Source organism: Chrysemys picta, chromosome 22 (assembly GCF_011386835.1).
Source record: "Chrysemys picta bellii isolate R12L10 chromosome 22, ASM1138683v2, whole genome shotgun sequence".
In the NCBI taxonomy this organism is placed as follows: domain Eukaryota; kingdom Metazoa; phylum Chordata; order Testudines; family Emydidae; genus Chrysemys; species Chrysemys picta.
Window position 1 is genome coordinate 3,756,340 of NC_088812.1, and position 20,585 is coordinate 3,776,924.

The 20,585-nt window shown below is 63.7% G+C and overlaps 1 protein-coding gene across 5 annotated transcripts in view; it reads right to left on the reverse strand.

Moving 5' to 3' along the window:
- PRKCSH (PRKCSH beta subunit of glucosidase II) overlaps window positions 1-20,585 on the reverse strand; it is a 28,631-nt gene that overhangs the window by 2,465 nt on the left and 5,581 nt on the right. For all 5 annotated transcript variants that reach the window (XM_005281332.5, XM_005281333.5, XM_042844465.2 and 2 more), the window contains exons 8-14: window positions 19,756-19,840; window positions 18,969-19,047; window positions 16,994-17,080; window positions 16,186-16,344; window positions 15,410-15,506; window positions 9,076-9,145; window positions 2,421-2,510 (exon numbers count right to left, since the gene is read on the reverse strand). In XM_005281332.5, coding sequence (XP_005281389.2) covers window positions 2,421-2,510; window positions 9,076-9,145; window positions 15,410-15,506; window positions 16,186-16,344; window positions 16,994-17,080; window positions 18,969-19,047; window positions 19,756-19,840 — 667 coding nt within the window. The remainder of the gene's footprint in view (window positions 1-2,420; window positions 2,511-9,075; window positions 9,146-15,409; window positions 15,507-16,185; window positions 16,345-16,993; window positions 17,081-18,968; window positions 19,048-19,755; window positions 19,841-20,585) is intronic.

Here is a 20,585-nt window from a genome sequence, read left to right on the forward strand (position 1 = left end):
CAGAAGCAGGTAAAGAGGCCAAGCGCCCCTCTTGGGGCTGGGGGGCCCCCTACGCTTCCCCCCCATTCCTCAGCAACCCCCCCGCTCCCCGCTTCCTATCCCCCCTCCCCCTCCATTCCCCAGCAACCCCCCCGCTCCCTATCCCCCTCCCCCTCCATTCCCCAGCAACCCCCCCGCTCCCCGCTTCCTATCCCCCCTCCCCCTCCATTCCCCAGCAACCCCCTCCGCTCCCCGCTTCCTATCCCCCCTCCCCCTCCATTCCCCAGCAACCCCCCCGCTCCCCACTTCCTATCTTCCCTCCCCCTCCGTTCCCCAGCAACCCCCCCGCTCCCCGCTTCCTATCCCCCCTCCCCCTCCATTCCCCAGCAACCCCCCCGCTCCCCGCTTCCTATCCCCCCTCCCCCTCCATTCCCCAGCAACCCCCCCGCTCCCTATCCCCCCCTCCATTCCCCAGCAACCCCCCCGCTCCCTATCCCCCCTCCCCTTCCATTCCCCAGCAACCCCCCTGCCCCCCTTCCTTCCCCCCTCCCCTTCCATTCCCCAGCAACCCCCCTGCCCCCCTTCCTACCCCCCCCTCCCCCTCCATTCCCCAGCAACCCCCCCACTCCCCGCTTCCTATCCCCCCTCCCCTTCCATTCCCCAGCAACCCCCCTGCCCCCCTTCCTACCCCCCTCCCCCTCCATTCCCCAGCAACCCCCCCGCTCCCTGCTTCCTATCCCCCCTCCCCCTCCATTCCCCAGCAACCCCCCCCTCCCCCTCCATTTCCCAGCTGATCCCCCCCCCCATGATGCGTTGCTGTGGCGCATCACCTGGGCAATGATTTGGGGGGGGGGGGACCTGCCTTAAAGAGACAGGGCGGCATTTGGGAGCTGCTCTGTGACTCTGGGGAAATTAGCCCTAAATAGCTACCAGGAAAAAAACAACTCGTTAGCAAGCGCATCCATCTGGCAGCCAAGGAAATAATGGGGGGGGGAGGGAACATGAAGCAGAGCAGACACCCCCTGCCCCTCCCCCAGGGCTGTGCAGCGATCTGGAGAAGCTGATCCAGGCAGGTTAATTCCCCCTGCAAACTGCGTGAGGGCCGCCTGGATCTCCGAGCGCTCAGCACAGGGAGAGCGAAAGGGGAAATCAAGGCACGGAGCCAGCAGCTTGTCTTGGGGTCCGAGCGTGAGTGAGATGAGGCATCGAGGATAGAAACCAGCCCTCCAGTTTCCCTGCTTGGCCCTAACCACTGACCCCCCTCCCCTCACAGAGCTGGGATAGAACCCAGGAGTCCGGATTCCCAGGCAACCCTCCTCCAAGAGGGGGGTGGGGTCTAGTGGTTACAGCCAGGGAGTTGGGGGTCAGGACTCCTGGGTTCTATCCCCAGCTCAGCCATTACCACACCATGTGAGTGTGGGCAGATGAGTCCCGCTCTGGGCCTCAGTTTCCCCATCTGTACAATGGAGAGATGCTCATAGGAGGATTGGGAGGATACATCTGCACGAGATCAGGAGGGGGGAGAGAGACGGCACCCCTCCCGTTCGGGGCTGGGTTCTCCCAGTTCACATCCCCGGGGGGCTGCTGAGTAGTTTGGGGGAGGGAAATCCGGGGGTGGGGATGGCTGGGCCCCAGGAAAAGTCCTGGTCTAGCGGAGCTCTGATCCCGCCCCCCCCAGACCAAGCCAGGCCTCAGGGATGAAGTTTGACCAGTTTCGGGGGGTGGGTGGGGGAAGCGGAAATTTTTCCGCTCCTCTCCGGGAGGGTCCGTGCCGAGCGCCGCTGACCCCATGTCCGATGACTGGTGCCAAGGAGCCAGCCCCCCCCGGCGCCCGAAGGCAGGTCGGGCGCCCAGCTGAGGGGTTTGGAAGAAATCGGCGCTGCTGGGAACTCACAGGAGACGGCATGGAGAGATGCCAGGCTGAGTCAGGGCTCTGCTCCCAGCCCTGGGAGGGGAGTGGGGGCTAGTGGTTAGAGCAGCGCCAGGACTCTGGGGTTCTATTCCTAGCTCTGCCACTGGCACACTACGACACCGGGGGCCACTCCCCTTGTCCGTGCCTCAGTTACCACAGCCACACACAAGGATCTAATTAATGCTGTCCGGTACCCTGGCACCCAGCCCCCTGACCGAGAGCTGAGTGGGAGGGGAAACTGAGGCACCGAGCGGGGAAGTGACTTGCCCCATGTCATCCAGCAGGCCGGTGGTGGAACTGGGGAGAGAACTCAGGCGTCCTGAAGACGCCATCCCACGCGGGCAGTGCGCCCGGAGCGTCGCTCAAGGTGAGCGGAGCGCCGTGACGCTGGGTGTTGGGCGTGCTCTGGGCGTTACCCCCGAGGCAGAGCCGGGGGCTGGCTCGGAGATCCTAGACGTGGCTCAGTCCCAGGGCGCCCCAGTGAAAGTTGGCGGTTCGAGGGGAAATCAATCCGATCACCGGCACCTACTCGGTGGTGGTGAGCTCGTAGCACTGGCTGTAGAGATACGCGAACTCCCCCTGGGGGCCAAAATCGAACGAGATCTCCTTCTCCAGACTCCTGGAAGGACAGAGAGGGGGGAGAGGTCAGCCCCGTGGTTCAGCTCCCTTCAGACCCCACCCCCCATTGCCGGAGTATTTGGGCCCCTCCCAATCCCCTTGTGAGGGAGTGTACTGCTGGGGAAACTGAGGCACAGAGCAGCTCAGTGACTTGCTCAAGTGACAGAGCAGGGACGCCACCCCCCACGGCCCCGGCTTTGCTCTCCGGGCCACCCGGACTACATGATTTCCTGCTGTCTGAGTCCAGTGGCCCTCCCTCCGTTCACCCCGTGTAGCTGGGCTCGGGCAGCGACTCCCCTGCACCCTTGGCTCCTGAGTCAGTGGGTCCTGCTCCTCCCAGTGGCATTAAAGTCTTCGTTCTTCCTCGCTCCCATCCCCCGTGGAGCTCGCTGGCATAACAAGGGTGGCTGGAGACAGTGTCCCGTCCCCCCCCCCCAGAACTTTTCATTTTCAAAGCCCCCTGGCAGACGTGGCATCTCTCCCCCTCAGGCAGGGGAAACTCACTCGCCCCATTGTAGAATGGGGAAACTGAGGCAAAAAAAGGCAACAGTATGTAGGGTGTGTTTGTGTGTCAGGGCCTGAGGCAGGAATTGAATTCACCATTCAAGCCACTTGACCCCACTCCCCTCCCTGAGCTGAGAACAGAGCCCAGGAGTCCTGGCTCACAGCCCTCCTGTTCTGACCACTAGACCCCGCTCCCCTCCTAGAGCCGGGGATAGAACCCAGGAGTCCTGGCTCCCAGCTCCCCCCCGCTCTAACCACTAGACTCCACTCCCCTCCCAGAGCCGGGGATAGAACCCAGGAATCCTGGCTCCCAGGGTTCACTTTGTGCCAAACAGGAATTCTCAGATCTCAAGTCATCCCCCGCTCTTTGCAATGGGCCGTCCCTGCCATCAGCCCCCTGGCCTAGCTCATGGGAGAAAGGGGGGTGGGTTTTTGGGGGGGGGTACGTGGTGGCCCGATGCCAGGCAGTCCCTGGCCTTGACCCCAGCCAGCCCCTGAGAAGGGCAGAGATGGGGGTATTGGAGGGGAGGGAGATCAACTTCCCAGACCCACTTTGCTCCCGCCACACTCGCCAGCTGCCATGGGCCGGACCCCAGGGGACTCAGGCACCTGCCGTCAGCGAGGGGGGCCGTCTGGGTTACCTCCCCAGGACTGGTAGCTAAGGCTACTGCCAATTACCGGCCTCTCCGGGGCAGGCTGCTGGAGAAGGGGGGAGGGGGCCAGATGCCTTGGCCAAGCTGCTGAGCTTTCAGCTCTGGGAAGGGAGTCGGGACTAGTGGTTAGAGCAGGAGGTTGGGAGTCAGGACTCCTGGGTTCTCTCCCCAGCCCTGGGAGTGGAGTGGGGTACGTGGTTAATGCAGGGGGCTGGGTGGGCGTCAGGACTCCTGGGTTCTCTCCCCAGCTGTGCTGCTAACTTGTTCCTAGACCACAGAGAAAGTCACAGTCCTCTCCCGTGCCTCAGTTTCCCACCTGCGGCTGGCAGAACAGAGAACCCCTGCACTGAGGACAACCTAAAGAACACTTTGCCAGAGCTGGGGCGTGAACGGCAGAGGCCCGGCCAAACCCCAGCCTGCCGGATCTTCCCCCACGGCTTCCCTTTCGATCAGCCCCGCTGCACTTCCTGTCCTACACTGCACAGCCTGACCCCAGCCGTGGGGGGCGGAGCGACGGGGGAAGAGGCACCGGTGCTTCGTCCCTCCTGATGGGACGGAAGGCTCCAGGTTCGCCCAGGCTGCTGGTGGGGCTTGACCAATCCCACCCGCTCTGTTCACAGGGGCCCCAGGCCAGAGAACTTCCCCCCCTTTTCGACACACCTCCAGTCTCGATTTCAAACCGGCCCCCGGCCAATGGGGCCAGCGGCTCCGTACGCTCCCTGTTCATTTCCAGCCTGAAGTTGGCTGGCTCCCAGCTCCCAGCCGCTGGACCTTTCCTCTGGCGCCTAACCCTGTGGGCCGCCCGCTGCCCTTACCCCTGCGCTCTCGCCAGCTCTCACAGCCACCCCCCGGGGACCTTCGCTGTTTACGTAGCTAACCCGTCCCCCCGGGCTGGCTAATGGCTCAGACCTGCGCCCCCCGGGGACGGCGGCACATGGCTGGGGGGTGGGGAATGCCCTTGGATTTGGAAGGGGGCTCCAATTACAGGCCCCAGTCTGGCACCTGCTGCTGTTTTAGGGGTGTAATTGACATGGGTTGATTCCGATTGATCCCAGCTGGATCTCCAGGGGGCCTGGTCCGAACAGGAGAAGGGTCTTTAGAGCCCATCCCCAACGCCCCCTGAAACGGGTGACAGCCTGCAGCTCGCGCTCACATTCAGAGGGGCGGGGAGCCAGGACTCCGGGGTTCTATCCCCAGCTCGGGGAGGGGGAGGGGAGTGGTTAGAGCAAGGAGGGGCTGGGAGCCGGACTCCGGGGTCCTATCCCCAGCTCTGGGACGGGAAGGGAGTAGAGTGGTTAGAGCAGGGAGGTCTAGGAGCCGGACTCCGGGGTTCTATCCCAGGCTATGGGAGGGGAGGGAAGTAGAGTGGTTAGAGCAGGGAGGGGGCTGGGAGCCGGACTCCGGGGTTCTATCCCAGCTCTGGGAGGGGAGGGGAGGGGATTGGTTAGAGCAGGGAGGGGCTGGGAGCCGGACTCCGGGGTTCTATCCCAGCTCTGGGAGGGGAGGGGATGGATTGGTTAGAGCAGGGAGGGATCTGGGAGCCGGACTCCGGGGTTCTATCCCAGCTCTGGGAGGGGAGGGGATGGGATTGGTTAGAGCAGGGGAGGGCTGGGAGCCGGACTCCGGGGTTCTATCCCAGCTCTGGGACGGGAAGGGAGTTGAGTGGTTAGAGCAGGGAGGGGCTGGAGCCGGACTCCGGGGTTCTATCCCAGCTCTGGGAGGGGAGGGGAAGGGAGTTGAGTGGTTAGAGCAGGGAGGGGCTGGCAGCCGGACTCCGGGGTTCTCTCCCGGCTCTGGGAGGGGAGGGGAGGGGATGGTTATAGAGCAGGGAGGGGCTGGGAGCCGGACTCCGGGGTTCTCTCCCCGGCTATGGGAGGGGAGGGGAGGGGATTGGTTAGAGCAGGGAGGGTCTGGCAGCCGGACTCCGGGGTTCTCTCCCCGGCTCTGGGAGGGGAGGGGAGGGGATTGGTTAGAGCAGGGAGGCGCTGGGAGCCGGACTCCGGGGTTCTATCCCAGCTCTGGGCGGGGGAGGGGAGGGGATTGGTTAGAGCAGGGAGGGGCTGGCAGCCGGACTCCGGGGTTCTCATCCCAGCTCTGGGACGGGAGGGGAGGGGATTGGTTAGAGCAGGGAGGGGCTGGGAGCCGGACTCCGGGGTTCTATCCCAGCTCTGGGACGGGAAGGGAGTTGAGTGGTTAGAGCAGGGAGGGGCTGGCAGCCGGACTCCGGGGGTTCTCTCCCAGCTCTGGGAGGGGAGGGGAGGGGATTGGTTAGAGCAGGGGAGGGGGCTGGGAGCCGGACTCCGGGGTTCTCTCCCAGCTCTGGACGGGAAGGGAGTTGAGTGGTTAGAGCAGGGAGGGGCTGGGAGCCGGACTCCGGGGTTCTCTCCCAGCTCGGGGAGGGGAGGGGAGGGGATTGGTTAGAGCAGGGAGGGGCTGGGAGCCGGACTCCGGGGTTCTCTCCCCGGCTCTGGGAGGGGAGGGGAGGGGATTGGTTAGAGCAGGGAGGCGCTGGCAGCCGGACTCCGGGGTTCTCTCCCAGCTCTGGGAGGGGAGGGGAGGGGATTGGTTAGAGCAGGGAGGGGCTGGGAGCCGGACTCCGGGGGTTCTATCCCCAGCTCTGGGAGGGGAGGGGGATTGGTTAGAGCAGGGAGGGGCTGGGAGCCGGACTCCGGGGTTCTATCCCAGCTCTGGGAGGGGAGGGGATTGGTTAGAGCAGGGAGGGGCTGGCAGCCGGACTCCCGGGGGTTCTCTCCCAGCTCGGGGGAGGGAGAGGGGAGGGGATTGGTTAGAGCAGGGAGGGGCTGGGAGCCGGACTCCGGGGTTCTCTCCCAGCTCGGGGAGGGGAGGGGAGGAGGGGATTGGTATAGAGCAGGGAGGGGCTGGGAGCCGGGACTCCGGGGTTCTCTCCCCGGCTCTGGGAGGGGAGGGGGAGGGGATTTGGTTAGAGCAGGGAGGCGCTGGCAGCCGGACTCCGGGGTTCTCCTCCCAGCTCTGGGAGGGGAGGGGAGGGGATTGGTTAGAGCAGGGAGGGGCTGGGAGCCGGGACTCCGGGGTTCCTATCCCAGCTCTGGGAGGGGAGGGGATTGGTTAGAGCAGGGAGGGGCTGGGAGCCGGACTCCGGGGTTCTATCCCAGCTCTGGGAGGGGAGGGGATTGGTTAGAGCAGGGAGGGGCTGGCAGCCGGACTCCGGGGTTCTCTCCCAGCTCGGGGAGGGGAGGGGAGGGGATTGGTTAGAGCAGGGAGGGGGCTGGGAGCCGGACTCCGGGGGTTCTATCCCAGCTCGGGGAGGGGAAGGGGAGAGGGGGATTGGTTAGAGCAGGGAGGGGCTGGGAGCCGGACTCCAGGGTTCTCTCCCCGGCTCTGGGAGGACAGTGGGGGGTAGTGGGTTAGAGACTGGTGAATGCAGCTCTTAGTGTCTCTCTACTGGGTGCCTGGCTGGTGCGCAGACACCAGAGCCCAGTTCGGGAAGGTGTCGCGTCGTGAGAGATCTCCCCCGCACGGGGGGGATCACTCGGGTGCTGAAGCCCTTACCGAACCCGGGCCCTAAACAGGAACTGGCGCCCCCTGCGGGTGCCACCACGAACGTTGAACAATCCCGGCTGCTGGGTGAGAGGCGGCGCTGGAACAAACAGCCCAGCAAGGCAGCCCTTGCTCCGGGGGACGAGCCCGGTGCGTCCATCAGACACGCCCCGGCAGCGCCACCCCGGTTCTCTCAGCCCCCGGCTGGGCCCGGGACAAGGGGGAGTTCGGGGGCGGGGCGCAGCGGCCCATCATGGACGCGCTCCCATAGGAGACAGCTGGGGGGCTGGGCAGTTGTTTGTGTTTTATAGTCAGCTTCCATCGCGCTGTGATCTCCGGGGAGGTGTCAGGGCTGGGGGGGGGGGGGGGGGGGGGAGGGAAGGAAAAGGTGATTTACTGCTCCAGAATAAACAGCTCTGAGGGGGACACGTGGTCCCTGGGGGTGGGCGGGTGTCTCTATTAAACACCCCCCCCACCCCAAAGCAGCAACAACTGGAGTCATAACAGCCAGGCTGTGACGCGGGAGAGCAGCAGAGATCAAGGAGCAGTGTCAAGAAGGGATTTTCAAAAATCCCCCAATCCTCATTAACAGCTTAATTGGTGAAAGCTAATTGGCTTTCGGCCCTAGCTGCAGTTCATCTCCAATCCCAGCCGCCGTATAGTGCTGGGCAGTTTCACTTTCGGGGCCCTGCAGCCTCACGCCTCTGTTGTTTATCCCACCCCTGCGCTACCCACTAGACCACACTCCCCTCCCAGAGCAGGGAACAGAACCCAGGAGTCCTGCCTGTCCAGATCTATCCACTACCCCACACCCCATCCCAGAGCGGGGAACAGAACCCAGGAGTCCTGCCTTTCCAGATCTACCCACTACCCCACACCCCATCCCAGAGCGGGGAACAGAACCCAGGAGTCCTGCCTTTCCAGATCTACCCCACACCCCATCCCAGAGCGGGGAACAGAACCCAGGAGTCCTGCCTTTCCAGATCTACCCACTACCCCACACCCCATCCCAGAGCGGGGAACAGAACCCAGGAGTCCTGCCTTTCCAGATCTACCCACTACCCCACACCCCATCCCAGAGCGGGGAACAGAACCCAGGAGTCCTGCCTGTCCAGATCTACCCACTACCCCACACCCCATCCCAGAGCGGGGAACAGAACCCAGGAGTCCTGCCTGTCCAGATCTACCCCACACCCCATCCCAGAGCGGGGAACAGAACCCAGGAGTCCTGCCTGTCCAGATCTACCCACTACCCCACACCCCATCCCAGAGCGGGGAACAGAACCCAGGAGTCCTGCCTTTCCAGATCTACCCACTACCCCACACCCCATCCCAGAGCGGGGAACAGAACCCAGGAGTCCTGCCTGTCCAGATCTACCCACTACCCACACCCCATCCCAGAGCGGGGAACAGAACCCAGGAGTCCTGCCTGCCCAGATCTACCCCACACCCCATCCCAGAGCGGGGAACAGAACCCAGGAGTCCTGCCTGTCCAGATCTACCCACTACCCCACACCCCATCCCAGAGCGGGGAACAGAACCCAGGAGTCCTGCCTGTCCAGATCTACCCCACACCCCATCCCAGAGCGGGGAACAGAACCCAGGAGTCCTGCCTGTCCAGATCTACCCACTACCCCACACCCCATCCCAGAGCGGGGAACAGAACCCAGGAGTCCTGCCTGTCCATCTCATGCTTTAACCATGAAGTCTCCCACCCTCTAGCAAGAGAAGCTTTGTCACATTTCTAGGCATCTGAAGCTTCCCAAGTTAATTTTGTTGGGGGCAGGCCGGGGCTGGGGGGGGACGGGACGACGTGGAAGTGGGGCCCCAATGCCGAGCCTGAACTCCTGCCACACCCCTTTAACTGCCCCCCGCCGGTCGCCCCCTTACTGGATGGAATCCTCCATTTCCTTCAGAGACTTTTCGGCTTCTTCAAACTGCTCCCGGGCTTTCTGGGCGGCTGGAAGAGAGGGCAAGGAGGTGAGGCCAGGGGCCGGAGAAGGCCAGGTTGTTTTCCTATGGTGTCCTTGGGGCGCAGCCGCCTGGAGCGCCCCCTGCAGGAAAGCAGCGGGACAGACGCCGCGGCCCATTCGATCCCTGGCTGCATTGAGGGCAGAGGCAAGTTTGCGTGGTCCGTTAGAAGCCGGCGCGGGACTTGCCAAGCTGCTTTCACGCAGGCCCAACAGCCGGCTGCTTCCTGACTTGTCTGCAGAGCGCCCCCCCGCCCCCTTAGCGGCCCAGATCCAATGCTGAAGAGCCCCTCCCCCAATGCGGGGAACCGATCCAGCTCGCCCTGGGGCTGGTTCGGAAGATGGTTTCGCTGTGGCAGGCAGGTGCCCACCGCGGCAACCAGCAGGACTTGCCAGAGGCCGCGGCAGGTGGCCACGTGCTGCTCCTGCCTTGAAGCCAGCTGGGGCTCTGCTCCCCAGGCCGCCCCACATCGGCACCACCCCCTTAGCCTGCGGAGAGAAAAGGTGTGCGGTAAACAACCTACTGCTCCTGCGGGACAGGCAGAGAGGGTCATTCTGCCGCCCATCTCCAGGTGCCCCTCCATCCCCCAGCTGTGACTCCACTCAGACCCGTTTAACAGGGAGGGGGGCCGAGACAGGGTGGCCCCGGGGATCGGGAAGGGGGCCATGAAGCCCTCGCATGGCTGGTGCCAACCCGAAGCCCAGGAAGTTAACGGGAAAACTGGAGCAGCGCAACGTCTACCCGCTGCTCACGAGAGAGGCAAGCGGGGCCCATGAAGGCCTGTTGGCACAGGCACACGCGAGTCCAGCACAGCGCCCCCGGGTGGAGGCTACCGCGCTTTGAATTCACACGCCAGCTTATTCGGGATTAGCGCCCCAGCAGACGACAGAACCCACGCCGGTCTGCTGGGCTCGACACAATGATCTGAACTAGCCGGAGCAAGCAGAGAGCAGCGGCTACTGGCCGTTCCCACAGCTTGGGCACTGCGCTGCCCTCGCTCTTCACCCCTCACCTGGGCAAAGGGGTTCGCAGAGAGAGGGGACAGGCTTGTCGCTGGGACTGGAATCTGGAGCCCATTCCTGGCTCTGCCCCCGATTCAGAGACCCCGGGCAAGTCACTGCATCTCTCTGGGAAATGGAGGCCAGCCCGGAAGCGGGGGTGGCAATCCCTCCAACGGCCGTTCCACCATCCCCAGCGCGTTCTCAGCAGATCTCAAAGCCCTTTACAAAGCGGCATTCTCCCCCTTTTTCAGATGGGGAAACTGAGGCACGGGGTGGGAAAGTGACTTGCCCAAGGTCACCCAGCAGGCCGGCGGCACAGCTGGGAACAGACTGTTTACTTTGACTAATTACTGCTAAGTAGGTGATCTGGGAGGGGTTATTTATCTTTCTTCCCCATCCCCCCCCATGGGCTCCCCATCCGTAGTTACCCTGGTTCCCATGCCTCCTCCCTGGCTTGACCTCAGCTAGCAACGAGGCTCGTCTTTGCCGGGATACCCCAGCGACATGGGGGCGGGGGGAGGTTGGGGGGGCACGGCGGCGTTTATCTCCTGATGGTTTCGGCTCAAGGTTGGCTGGAAGGTGCTTCGATCAAACACACGTTCCCGGGCTCGGCGAAGACAAACTAATTGTGCCATCCGGCCTCCCCAGCTCCGCACACTTAGCTCAAGGCAGCGAATCTGGGGCAGAGCCAGGCACCGGAGCTCCACTCCCGAGCAGCCTCGGGTATCGATCGGCTTCCTGGAGGTCGCGGGCCCCGGAGAGGCAGCTGCACTTAGCCGGGCAGACGCCGACGAGGCTGCGTTCCCGGGGAGATGCCCGCTCCCCGGACACAGAATCCAGGCGCCTCTGGGGCCGCTCCTGCTGTTATACCGCGGCAGTAAAGTGCCCAGGCGTCTGTCTGGTCCATTTCACTGGCCTCTGCGTTGAAGTGTTGACAGCTCAGGTTGGAAGCCGTGATGACATCGGCAGCGAGGCGGCTGGGGGGCCCCTCCCAGAACTCCCCCTCTCTTCGGGACTGTAACCGGCCTGACACCCGGACCGGGATTCCGGAGGTCTGGGTTTGAATCCCGGCCCAGCGAGATGCTTCGGCCGCCCGTGTAATATTAACATCGCAGAAACAGGGCTCGCATCTCTTCATGAGTTGAATGGGGCTCCGGAGCGAGCTGGATTCCCTGGGGTCCGGCCGCTGTCGCAGACAGGATACCGGGGTAGATGGGCCCCCCGGTCTGAGACAATCCCCACAGGCCTCATTTATTCCTGCACGTAACAAATGCTGGACATAGGGAGCCAAGAGGCAGCTTGGAGGGAGCCCTGACACTGTGGGCTGCCAGCAGCCAAGCCCCCAACGAGCAGAGAAGGGGCTGGACGCAGCCCGGCGGAGAAAAGGCGACACGCGGCTGTGCTGGAATAGCAGCGTGGCAGAGGGGAGGCGGAGCCACCAGGACTGGACAGCCCCGGCTTCGAGCCCCTGCCCCGCCGGGGTCCCCTCGCTGCATCGTTACCCCGGGGGATCGGCCCGGGGCGGCCTTGCCCGGCGGTGAGCGTCCCCACTGCAAAGCACTTGCCCGGATGCGGCCTGCGGCACCCCGTGCTGAGCCGCTCAGGGGTGCTTTCCCATCACTGGGGAAACTTGTCTGCCCCTCAGGAGCATTGTGGGAAGGGTGCAGGAGGACTAGGAGCCCGTGAGCGCTGCCAGGCGGGCGGGTTCCAGCCAGGCTCCGACGACGTCACCCAGCGCCCCGTGGCAGGACTAGCTCCAACGGGCCCAGCTGGCTTGAGCCCAAAGCACCCCAGCTAGAGGTGCGTGTGGACAGGAGTCGGGTGAGGGGCAGCCCCGAGTTACACCTCGCCCTGGGAGCAGTGAAGGCCAGTCCTCGGCCTCTCTGAGCCTCAGTTTCCCCCAGCTGCCCCTGGGGATAACCGCACCACACTGCCCTGCCTCCCAGCGGGTCGGAAGGAGACATACGTTAACGCCCCTGAGGCGCTAGAGACGGAGAGCTGACAGCAGATGACACGCAGCGAGGGCGGCCGCCAACACTATGGAGGACAGAGCTAAGATTCAGGGGGAGAACTGGGCTACAAACAACAAAATGACAAACCTAAGGTGCTGCCCTCGGGGAAGAAAAACCGACTGCCCAAATACAGACTGGCGGAGAACTGGCTTGGCAGCAGCCCTGCTGAGAAGCATCTGGGACTTGTGGTGCCTCCCCGCCACGACACGAGTCAGCAGCGCGCTAAGTGCAATTTTAGGCTGCCTTGACAGAGGCCTCGCATGCAAGTCACGGGAGGCGAGTCCCGCTCTGCTCAGCGCCGGCTGGCCTCAGCCGGAGGCCGGTGTCCAGGTTTGGTCACCGACGTCTAGAAAGGATGGAGAGAGGCTGAAAAGGACCCAGAGGCGAGCGACCAAGGTGATCAAAGGGATGGAACGCCAGCCATGCGAGCGAAGGCTGAAGGAACTGGGGACGCGGAGTTTGGAAAAGAGGAGATTGAGGGGGACTTGAAACGCTGCCATAAAATAGCCGGAGAAAAGCTGTTCTCTCTTGGCACAGAGCGCAGGACAAGGGGCAACGGGTTCAGACTACAGCAGAGCAGATTTTGATTCAATCGCCGGGAAAACTTCCAGACTGTAAGAACAGAAGGACCAGGGACAACCTTCACTGGAGGGTTTTGAGAGGGGGCTGGACAGCCACCTGTCCGGGATGGTTTAAGACACAACAAACCCTGCATCTTGGCAGGGGGGGAGACGGGATGACCCTCCCAACCCTATGGTTCTACGGCCAGGCCACAGCAGCCGACAGATGGGTTCCACACCACTCCTCTGTAGAGGAGCTGTTTGCTCCCTGTGCGGACAGCGCCTTGCACACTGAGGTCCTGGTCCCTGTCGGGTTCCTGAACGCTACCTAATAAATCAGATTCTCATGGCCCTGCCGGCGCTGTCTCAAAGCCAGCCGCCTCCCCCCGCGCTGCTCTTCGCAAAGAGTTCATTACAAGGAGGCGATGAGTCAGCTTCCCCCCGCCCCTCTCCCTCGCTGCGGAACGCAGAACTAGCTGCCGGAACAGATGGGGAAATGGGGGCTGGCAGGGGCGCTGCCATGAAACGGGGGCTTTCAACGCCCGAGAGACGGCAGAGGACCGCCACCGGCGCAGGTTGCGGCAGGAGCAATAAGGCGGGGGGGGGAGTTTGGCGCAGGGCCGGTTCGCTAACATACCCTCCATCCTGTGACGGGTGGGTGGCCCCGGACAGGGCACGCGGCCCGGGGTTAGCTCGCTGGAAGTGCCGAGCTCCAGCCATTCCTGAAGTCGGCCCCATCTTGGGATTCTGCACCCAGAGCTCCCGGGCAGGAGGATCCCGAGATCCCAAGATGCGAGATCGGCTTGGCTGGCTCTTGGGTTACAGGCTGGAGCATTCCACGCTGTTCCCTCAGCATTGGGCCCGATGAAATGTGCCTGTGGGTCGTGTGGGCAGAGCATAACCCATGGCCAGGGCACGGCAGGACGGAAGCCAAGGCGGTCTGGCTGTACAGATACCATCCAGGGAATGGCTGGGGGAAGGGGCTCGCTCTGCCTGTGGGGAAAGAAAGGTGCCCCGGTCGCAAAGCTAAGAAGTGAAGCAAATTCTGGCTAGAGGAAGGACGGCCCAGTGGTTAGAGCGCTAGCCTGTCCGACCTGGGCTCCAGGCTCAGCTCCACCACAGACTCCCTGTGCGATCGTGGGCAAGTCTGACGAAGTGGGAATGTTCTTAATATTTTCTCTGAATACTGTGTGGGTGCCTCAGTTTCCCCCATGCCTTTCTTAAGTATCGAGGTGGTGGGATAAGGAGGTGTGATTCTTGCAGAGCCTAAGGGGGCCACTGTGATGGTGTCTGCAAAGAGAATGGCCCACGCCCTGTCTCCTGATGGCCTGGGCCCCTCCCCTGCAAAGGTGCCAACTGAGGGTGTTGGAGAACAAAGCAATCAGGTGACCTCCTGGCCTGGGAAAGAGACAAAGGCCAGAGGAGGGGCTGGAGAGTTTCAGTTTGGAGCTGGCTGGGGAAATGGAGGGGGGCCAGACAGGGCTCTGGCCTCCCTGGCTCCAAGATGAACCTGACTCAGGGGTCCTGTTTCCTGTACCTACAAGCTCTGGTTTGGACCGTGTTCCAGTCATCTAATAAACCTTTTGTTTTACGGGCTGGCTGAGAGCCACGTCTGACTGCGGAGTTGGGGGGCAGGGCCCCCTGGCTTCCCCAGGACCTCGAACCCCTCCCCGTCACTCGGCAGCGTTGCTGTGCGCCCCTAATCAGCTGCCGAGCCACCCCTCAGAGGTGGCTGCCCAGTTCCCACGCTCCTTGGGAGTGAAAGGCGTTGCGTGAGCACGAGTCACGACCCATCATTATAGCTTTAGCCTTCTGCCTCTGGCCCAGACCCTTGAAGGTACTGAGGTGCCCAATTCCCCTTGAAACCAAAGGGAGTTAGGCGCCTACGTAGCTTCGACGATCCGGGCCTGTCTTGGGCAGGGCGACCGGCTCCGGAAGGGAACCAGCGGCGAGCCCTTGAGCCCGAAGGAGGCGAGAGGAACTGGTGAGTTCTTGGATCCGCTCTGACTCACTCGAAGACACAAATCGGATCGGCTCCTCCCGCCCACGCACGAGCAGCCTGGAGACGCTGCGCACCGCGGCACGCACTCGATCCCTCTTAGCGCTAATGGCTTTTGTTTACAGATCAGGTAGCACGTTCAGCCGGCGGTAAGCCCATAAGCCTGCTGGAGATGGTATTTAAAGAGACAATCCGGGGGGAATAAAAGGAGCTATTCGGGTTTGTACCCAAAGCGAGGACGTGGCAAGGAACCTGCTGCTGGGAGCTTCTGCACCCCTGGGTGGGGAGCCCAGCTGCTAGTGAGGGACGCCGGTAAACGTGCTTTGACTTCGGTTGGTCACGGCGTGACCCCTGAGCCAAGAGAAGCAGCCGACGCCGACGGGCTCAGTGGCTGCTGGCATTTGGACCAGGCTTCGGGACGCGGGGAGGGGGGTGGCAAAGTCACGCGGCCACGCGGGGCGACCCCAGTTTGAATTCTGGACCCGGCTAAGGGATCTGGGGACCCCCCTGCGGCCTGCTACATACACGGAGCTCCCCCTAGTGGGGCTGGGATGTCTGTACAGGGACATTGGCAACCAGAAGTCGAGTTATTCAGCACCCTATTGGCACATTCAGGATCCCGCTGGGGGAGAATTCCCCACCCCCCCGTGGGCAGGTTCTGGCCTCGATTTAAAGCCTTACCGTCGATGAGGGCCTGTGTTGCTTCATCGTAAGGGGGCATCTTCTCCGCCTCGTCCTCCTCCGCTGTCTTGTCGGACGGCTGCTTGGCTGGGGGGACCTGAAGGGGAACAGGGAAGTTGGATTGGAAGGAACCCTGGCTTGTTGGGGGGGGGGGGGGGGGGAAGAGGTTGCAGGGAGTCCCTGAATGGCAGGCTGCCCTCTAGTTCTATGCAATGAGCCAGCGGAACTCACTGCCACAGGAGGGCACGGAACTCAGCAGGAGGGGCTGGGTGTTTAGACGGAGAACGAGCAAGGGTTCGAACCGCCCCTGCCCCCTCCCCTCTGGGATGGGGGTTCGGAGGAGCCTGTCCCTGGGGGCTGGTTATCCCACCTCCTTCTGCAGAGGCGATGGGATGCCGGGCTAGATGGGCCTGTCCCAGTCCAGTGATCCCAATGCTCCCGTGGGGTCACTTGCACGTCCCCTGGGGGACAGGGGAGATACTGGTAGGGAGTCGCAGGGATTTAGGAGCCTGAACCCTATCAGTTTCCTCCTGCCCCTAATTCCCACCGGGGCTTGGGAGACCCCGGCAGGCTGGCAGGAGGGAGAGTCAAGCAGCTGGGAATAACTTCCCTGTTCCCCTTCTGGTCCCCCATCCAATTGAGTGCCAGGGGGCAATCAGGAGGCGTCACTCGTGGGGAGATCACTGGGGGCTCCGGAGAGATCCTGGGGGCTCCGATCTCTGCCCCAGCTGGCCCGGATCCACGAGGGCCAGGTCACAGCCCCTCCCCTGCGCTACCTTCGGCTCCTCTTCGTTGCTCTCGTCATCATCGCCCTCCTCCTCTTCCTCCTCATCGTAGTCGTCCTCGGGAGCCGGCTGCTCCAAGGGCAGGTCCGGCTGGGGCTCCGGGGCCTCTTCTCTCGGGGCCTCGGGCAGGGGAGCGGCGTCAGGCAGGCCCTGGAAGCACACGGCAGCCACAGGCCAGCATCAGCGCAGCACCCGGCTGCTCCCCGACGCTGCCAAGCAGGGTCTAAGAGGAGAGGGGATGAGGCAATGCGCACGGGGGCTGGACTCCTGGGCTCTTTCCTGTCCCCAGCCTGGGGACTGAGCAGGGGGCAGTGATCAGCCTACAGGGCCACCACCCTGCTGCGGGGGCGTCACTGCCCCACACCGTGCCTCAGTTTCCCCACCTGCACAATGAGGACAACGATCATCAGTTACTTTGTGAAGCACTTTGAGCTCCACTGACGAAAAGCACGAGAGAAGAGCAAGGGAAACCGAGGCACCGATGGGGGAAGTGACTCGCCACCGGGGGCGCATCCACCGATCATCTCATCACACTGCACGCTGCCAGGGGGCTTCACACCCAGTCACTGGTGATGTTGGCGACACCACATGTCCGTGAGCTGCGTGTTAGTGCTGTAAGAGCTGGGGAAACTGAGGCACACAGCCCACCCAGCTGGCCTACGGCAGAGCTAGGAGCCGAACGCAGGTTTCAGTCCATGCTCTATCCATTGGACAATGCTGCCAGGGGCTCGCTATGTTATTCCAGACAGAGATGGATGCAGAGGCCCCCTTGGAGGAGGGCCGGCCCCAGAGCACTGACCTCGGGCTTATAGTTCTCCTTGATTGCAGCCCACACGGCGTCCCGGAAGCTGGAGGCGTCGGCCTGCAAGGCGTTCCCCAGAAGAGTCTGGAAGAGAAGCCCTGAGGCTTGAGTACGGCCGGGCACAGCAAGGCCTGTGGGACTCACTGCCACTGGATGCAGATGAGGCCAAGAGGAGGGCAGTACTCAAAACCAGACTGCGACACCGAGCACGGGGCGGCAGACCGGACGTGTCGGGATAAGTGTGGAAGGGGCTACGCAGGCCCTGAGTCCCACCCTGGAGCTGATCTCTGATTGGCAGGACTGGGAGGCAGCCGCCCCTCCTCGGAGAGAGTTAACCCAGCGTCGCCTCCTACAGGGCTTCTGCAGCAGCTGAGCAGAGCCGGGGCTAGCAGAGAGGCAGGCTGGGCCAGTGGGACTCCGGGCTCAGCCACCGTCTCCCTGGCTGAATCTCTCTGCGCCTCAGTTTCCCTATCTCTAAAGTGGGGACAACCATCCTTCCTTTTCCCTACCCTGTTGGGCAGGGTCCGGCTCTCGCTAGAGATCTGTGCTGTGCCTCGCTCATTGGGGTCTCTCAGATCTGTGCTGCGGTTGACACAACGGAGGGCCCCCCAGAGCTCGGGGTGGGGGGCGGGGCCGTGTGTGCAGCGCCTGGCACACCAGCAGCCCCCAGATCTCAGCTGGAGCCTCTCACCGCTACCGCAATGCACCGCGTAGATTGCTCCCTGGCCCGACAGGACAGCCGCCTTCCAAAATTCCCCCGGGGAAGAGTCGATTTCTAGGGGCGAGATCCCATCCGGGGGGAGCTGGACAGCAAGCGCCTCCCACGGCGGGTACGGGCTGCACCAAGGTGCTGGCGATCCGGTGCCGAGCCTGCAAGATCGACGGCCCGCTGGCAGAGCCGGGGGCACGGGGCGCCGGGCAGGGCCGCGTGGGGCCAGCCGGACAAGGATCCGCTGAAATTCGGGGTGTCCCCAGGGGAACGGGATTCTGCTCAGGCTACCAGCGTTTTTCTGGCCTACTAAGGCAGCCAATCCAAGCCAGTTAATGCTGCCCGGCGTTCTGGGCCGAGGCCGGATTCCAACCGGCGACCCAGAGCACCTGGCGGGAGAGGAAGCTACTCAGTCCCCAGAGAAAACAGAGCTGAAAGGGGGGACCCTCCCCGCAACAAAACACCCTCAGTATCGGAGCAGCAAGGACGCCTGCCTGTGAGCCGTTACTGCCACCCGCTGGAGAGCAGGGGGAACGGACGCTGGTGGCCCAGAGCCGTTCTGGTCCCTTGGGGGCAGTGGAATTGGGTTTTGGTGGGTTGGGGGCCAGAAGGGACCGAGCTGAATTTCTGCAGGTTTCATGGCGGCCACAGAAGCAAACCCAGCAGCCCAAGCGCGAGCTGGGTGGAGCTCTGCCTTTGTAACGGGATCAGTGGGATTTCACTGCAAATGGGGTGGGTGGGGGGGGTGTCTTTGTGGGAAAGGGTCTCACCCCAGCCAAAGGTAGCACTGTTACATGATGGTAGTGGGAGCTCATGATGGTAGTGGGAGCTGTTAAGCAGTGGCTGCTTCCCACCCCAGAGGTGGCTGCATTTCAGTGCGAGGTGAAGCGAACCCTGGGTAGAGTTTACCAATCAGCTGAGCATGGGATTCTATCTGGAGGGGAGCGGGGTCTAGTTGGTTAGAGCAGGGGGGCTGGGAGTCAGGACTCCTGGGTTCTATCCGCAGCTCTGGGAGGGGAGTGAGGTCAGTGGTTAGTGCAGGGGGCGGGGCTGGGATTCAGGACGCCTGGGCTCTTTTCCCAGCCCTGTGAGCGCGCTGTGTCGTGCCACCGACTCTGCAAACTTGGTCAAGGCCCTTCCCTGCCTCAGTTTCCTTGTTGGTGACTGGAGGACGACCCCACCTGGAGGGTTAACGTGAGACGCGCTAAGAACTGTCTGGCACATCACTGCGCCTCCGTCCTGAGAACGCCGTCCCCTCCGTACCTGGGCTTCCGTTTCCGAGAGGGTCCCGTCTCCATCCACATCCAACTCCACATGGGTCTGGAGCTCGGCCACCGACACCCTGCGGCCAGGAGAAGCGGGAGGGGAAAGACCAGACAGGATGCGTGAGCTGGTGCCCTCTATGCGGAGGGCAGATGCGGAGGCAATGAGGCGAGGGGCCAAGCAGCTGGAGAAGAGCCTGCCCCACATGCCCCTCTGCCCATCTCCTTTGGAACTTTGAAACAAACCAGGGGGCAGGAGTCTGCCCCCCATGTTCGCTGCCACCTCACCGACCCACGCGGATGGGTCACCTCTGACCTGCGCCCCTTGCCCGGCTGCTCAGTGCGGCCGGCTCCCCGCACCTGTCCAAGAGCTCGGAGGCTGTAACTCAGTGCTGACCTGTTCCATCAGCAACGAGCCCCGGGCTGCCTGGGTGAACTGAACTCCCCGGACCCTGGGCATTGCCTGACTCTACCAGGGCAGGGGGGGATCTTTCCCTGGGGCGGGTTAACCCAGCACCACCGGGAGGAGACTGGCGGAGGGGAGGGGCCGGGGGAGATGGCAGCAGGGATCGAAGGCAGAGTCCACTGGCAGCTGAGGTCTCAGCCTCACCCACTTCTGGGAGGGGCAAAGGCACCAGCCAGGCCAGGCCCTACTGAGGGGCGCTGCTCCGGGGTACACAGCAGGGAGCACACACTGCTGGGGGGTCTGGGGGGGGACAGAGGGCCTCAGCACACAGGCAGGGGGCGCTGCTCAACCCCCCCTCCCCCCCAGCGAGACCCAGACTCACAGGCCGTCCCCGTCATCGTCCAGCTCCTGGAAGGCTTCGCTGGCTCGGGCCTGCTCCCGCGCCGCCTTCTCGGCTGCTTTCTGTTCTGTGTGGGACCAGCCACAGAGCTCCGGTTAGAGCACAGCGCCCCCTGCCAGCCCCCCACCCGGGCCCCAGTGTCCCCCCGTTGGGGCCCCAGCACACATTTCCCCACTAGTCCCCGCTCCTCTCCCGGAGGAAGGCACAGAACCAGGGGGCTGGTGCCCCGTTCCCTGACCTAACCAGTTTGCTGCACTCCCCAGGAAAGGGAAGCCCGACTCCCACTCTGGTGCTCTGCCCACTAGGCCCTGCTGCCTTTCACAGCAATGCTCCCAGCCCCACAGAGCCTGCCGGGGACCCTCCCCCTCCCTCAGAGCCCCACGGAGCAGGCACCGCCCTCCCCTTCCCCCAGTGCCCCACGGCACCGTCCTCTCCCTCCCCCAGAGCAGGCACCGCCCTCCCCCTCCCCCAGAGCCCCACGGAGCAGGCACCGCCCTCCCGCTCCCCCAGGGCCCCACGGCACCATCCTCTCGCTCCCCCAGGGCCCCATGGAGCAGGCACCGCCCTCCCGCTTCACCAGAGCCCTCCGCCTCCACCAGAGCCCTCCGCCTCCCCCAGAGCCCCACGGAGCAGGCACTGCCCTCCCCTTCCCCCAGTGCCCCACGGGACCGTCCTCTCGCTCCCCCAGAGCCCCATGGAGCAGGCACTGCCCTCCTGCTCCCGCAGGGCCCCACGGAGCAGGCACCGCCCTCCCCTTCCCCCAGTGCTCCACGGCACCGTCCTCTCGCTCCCCCAGAGCCCCATGGAGCAGG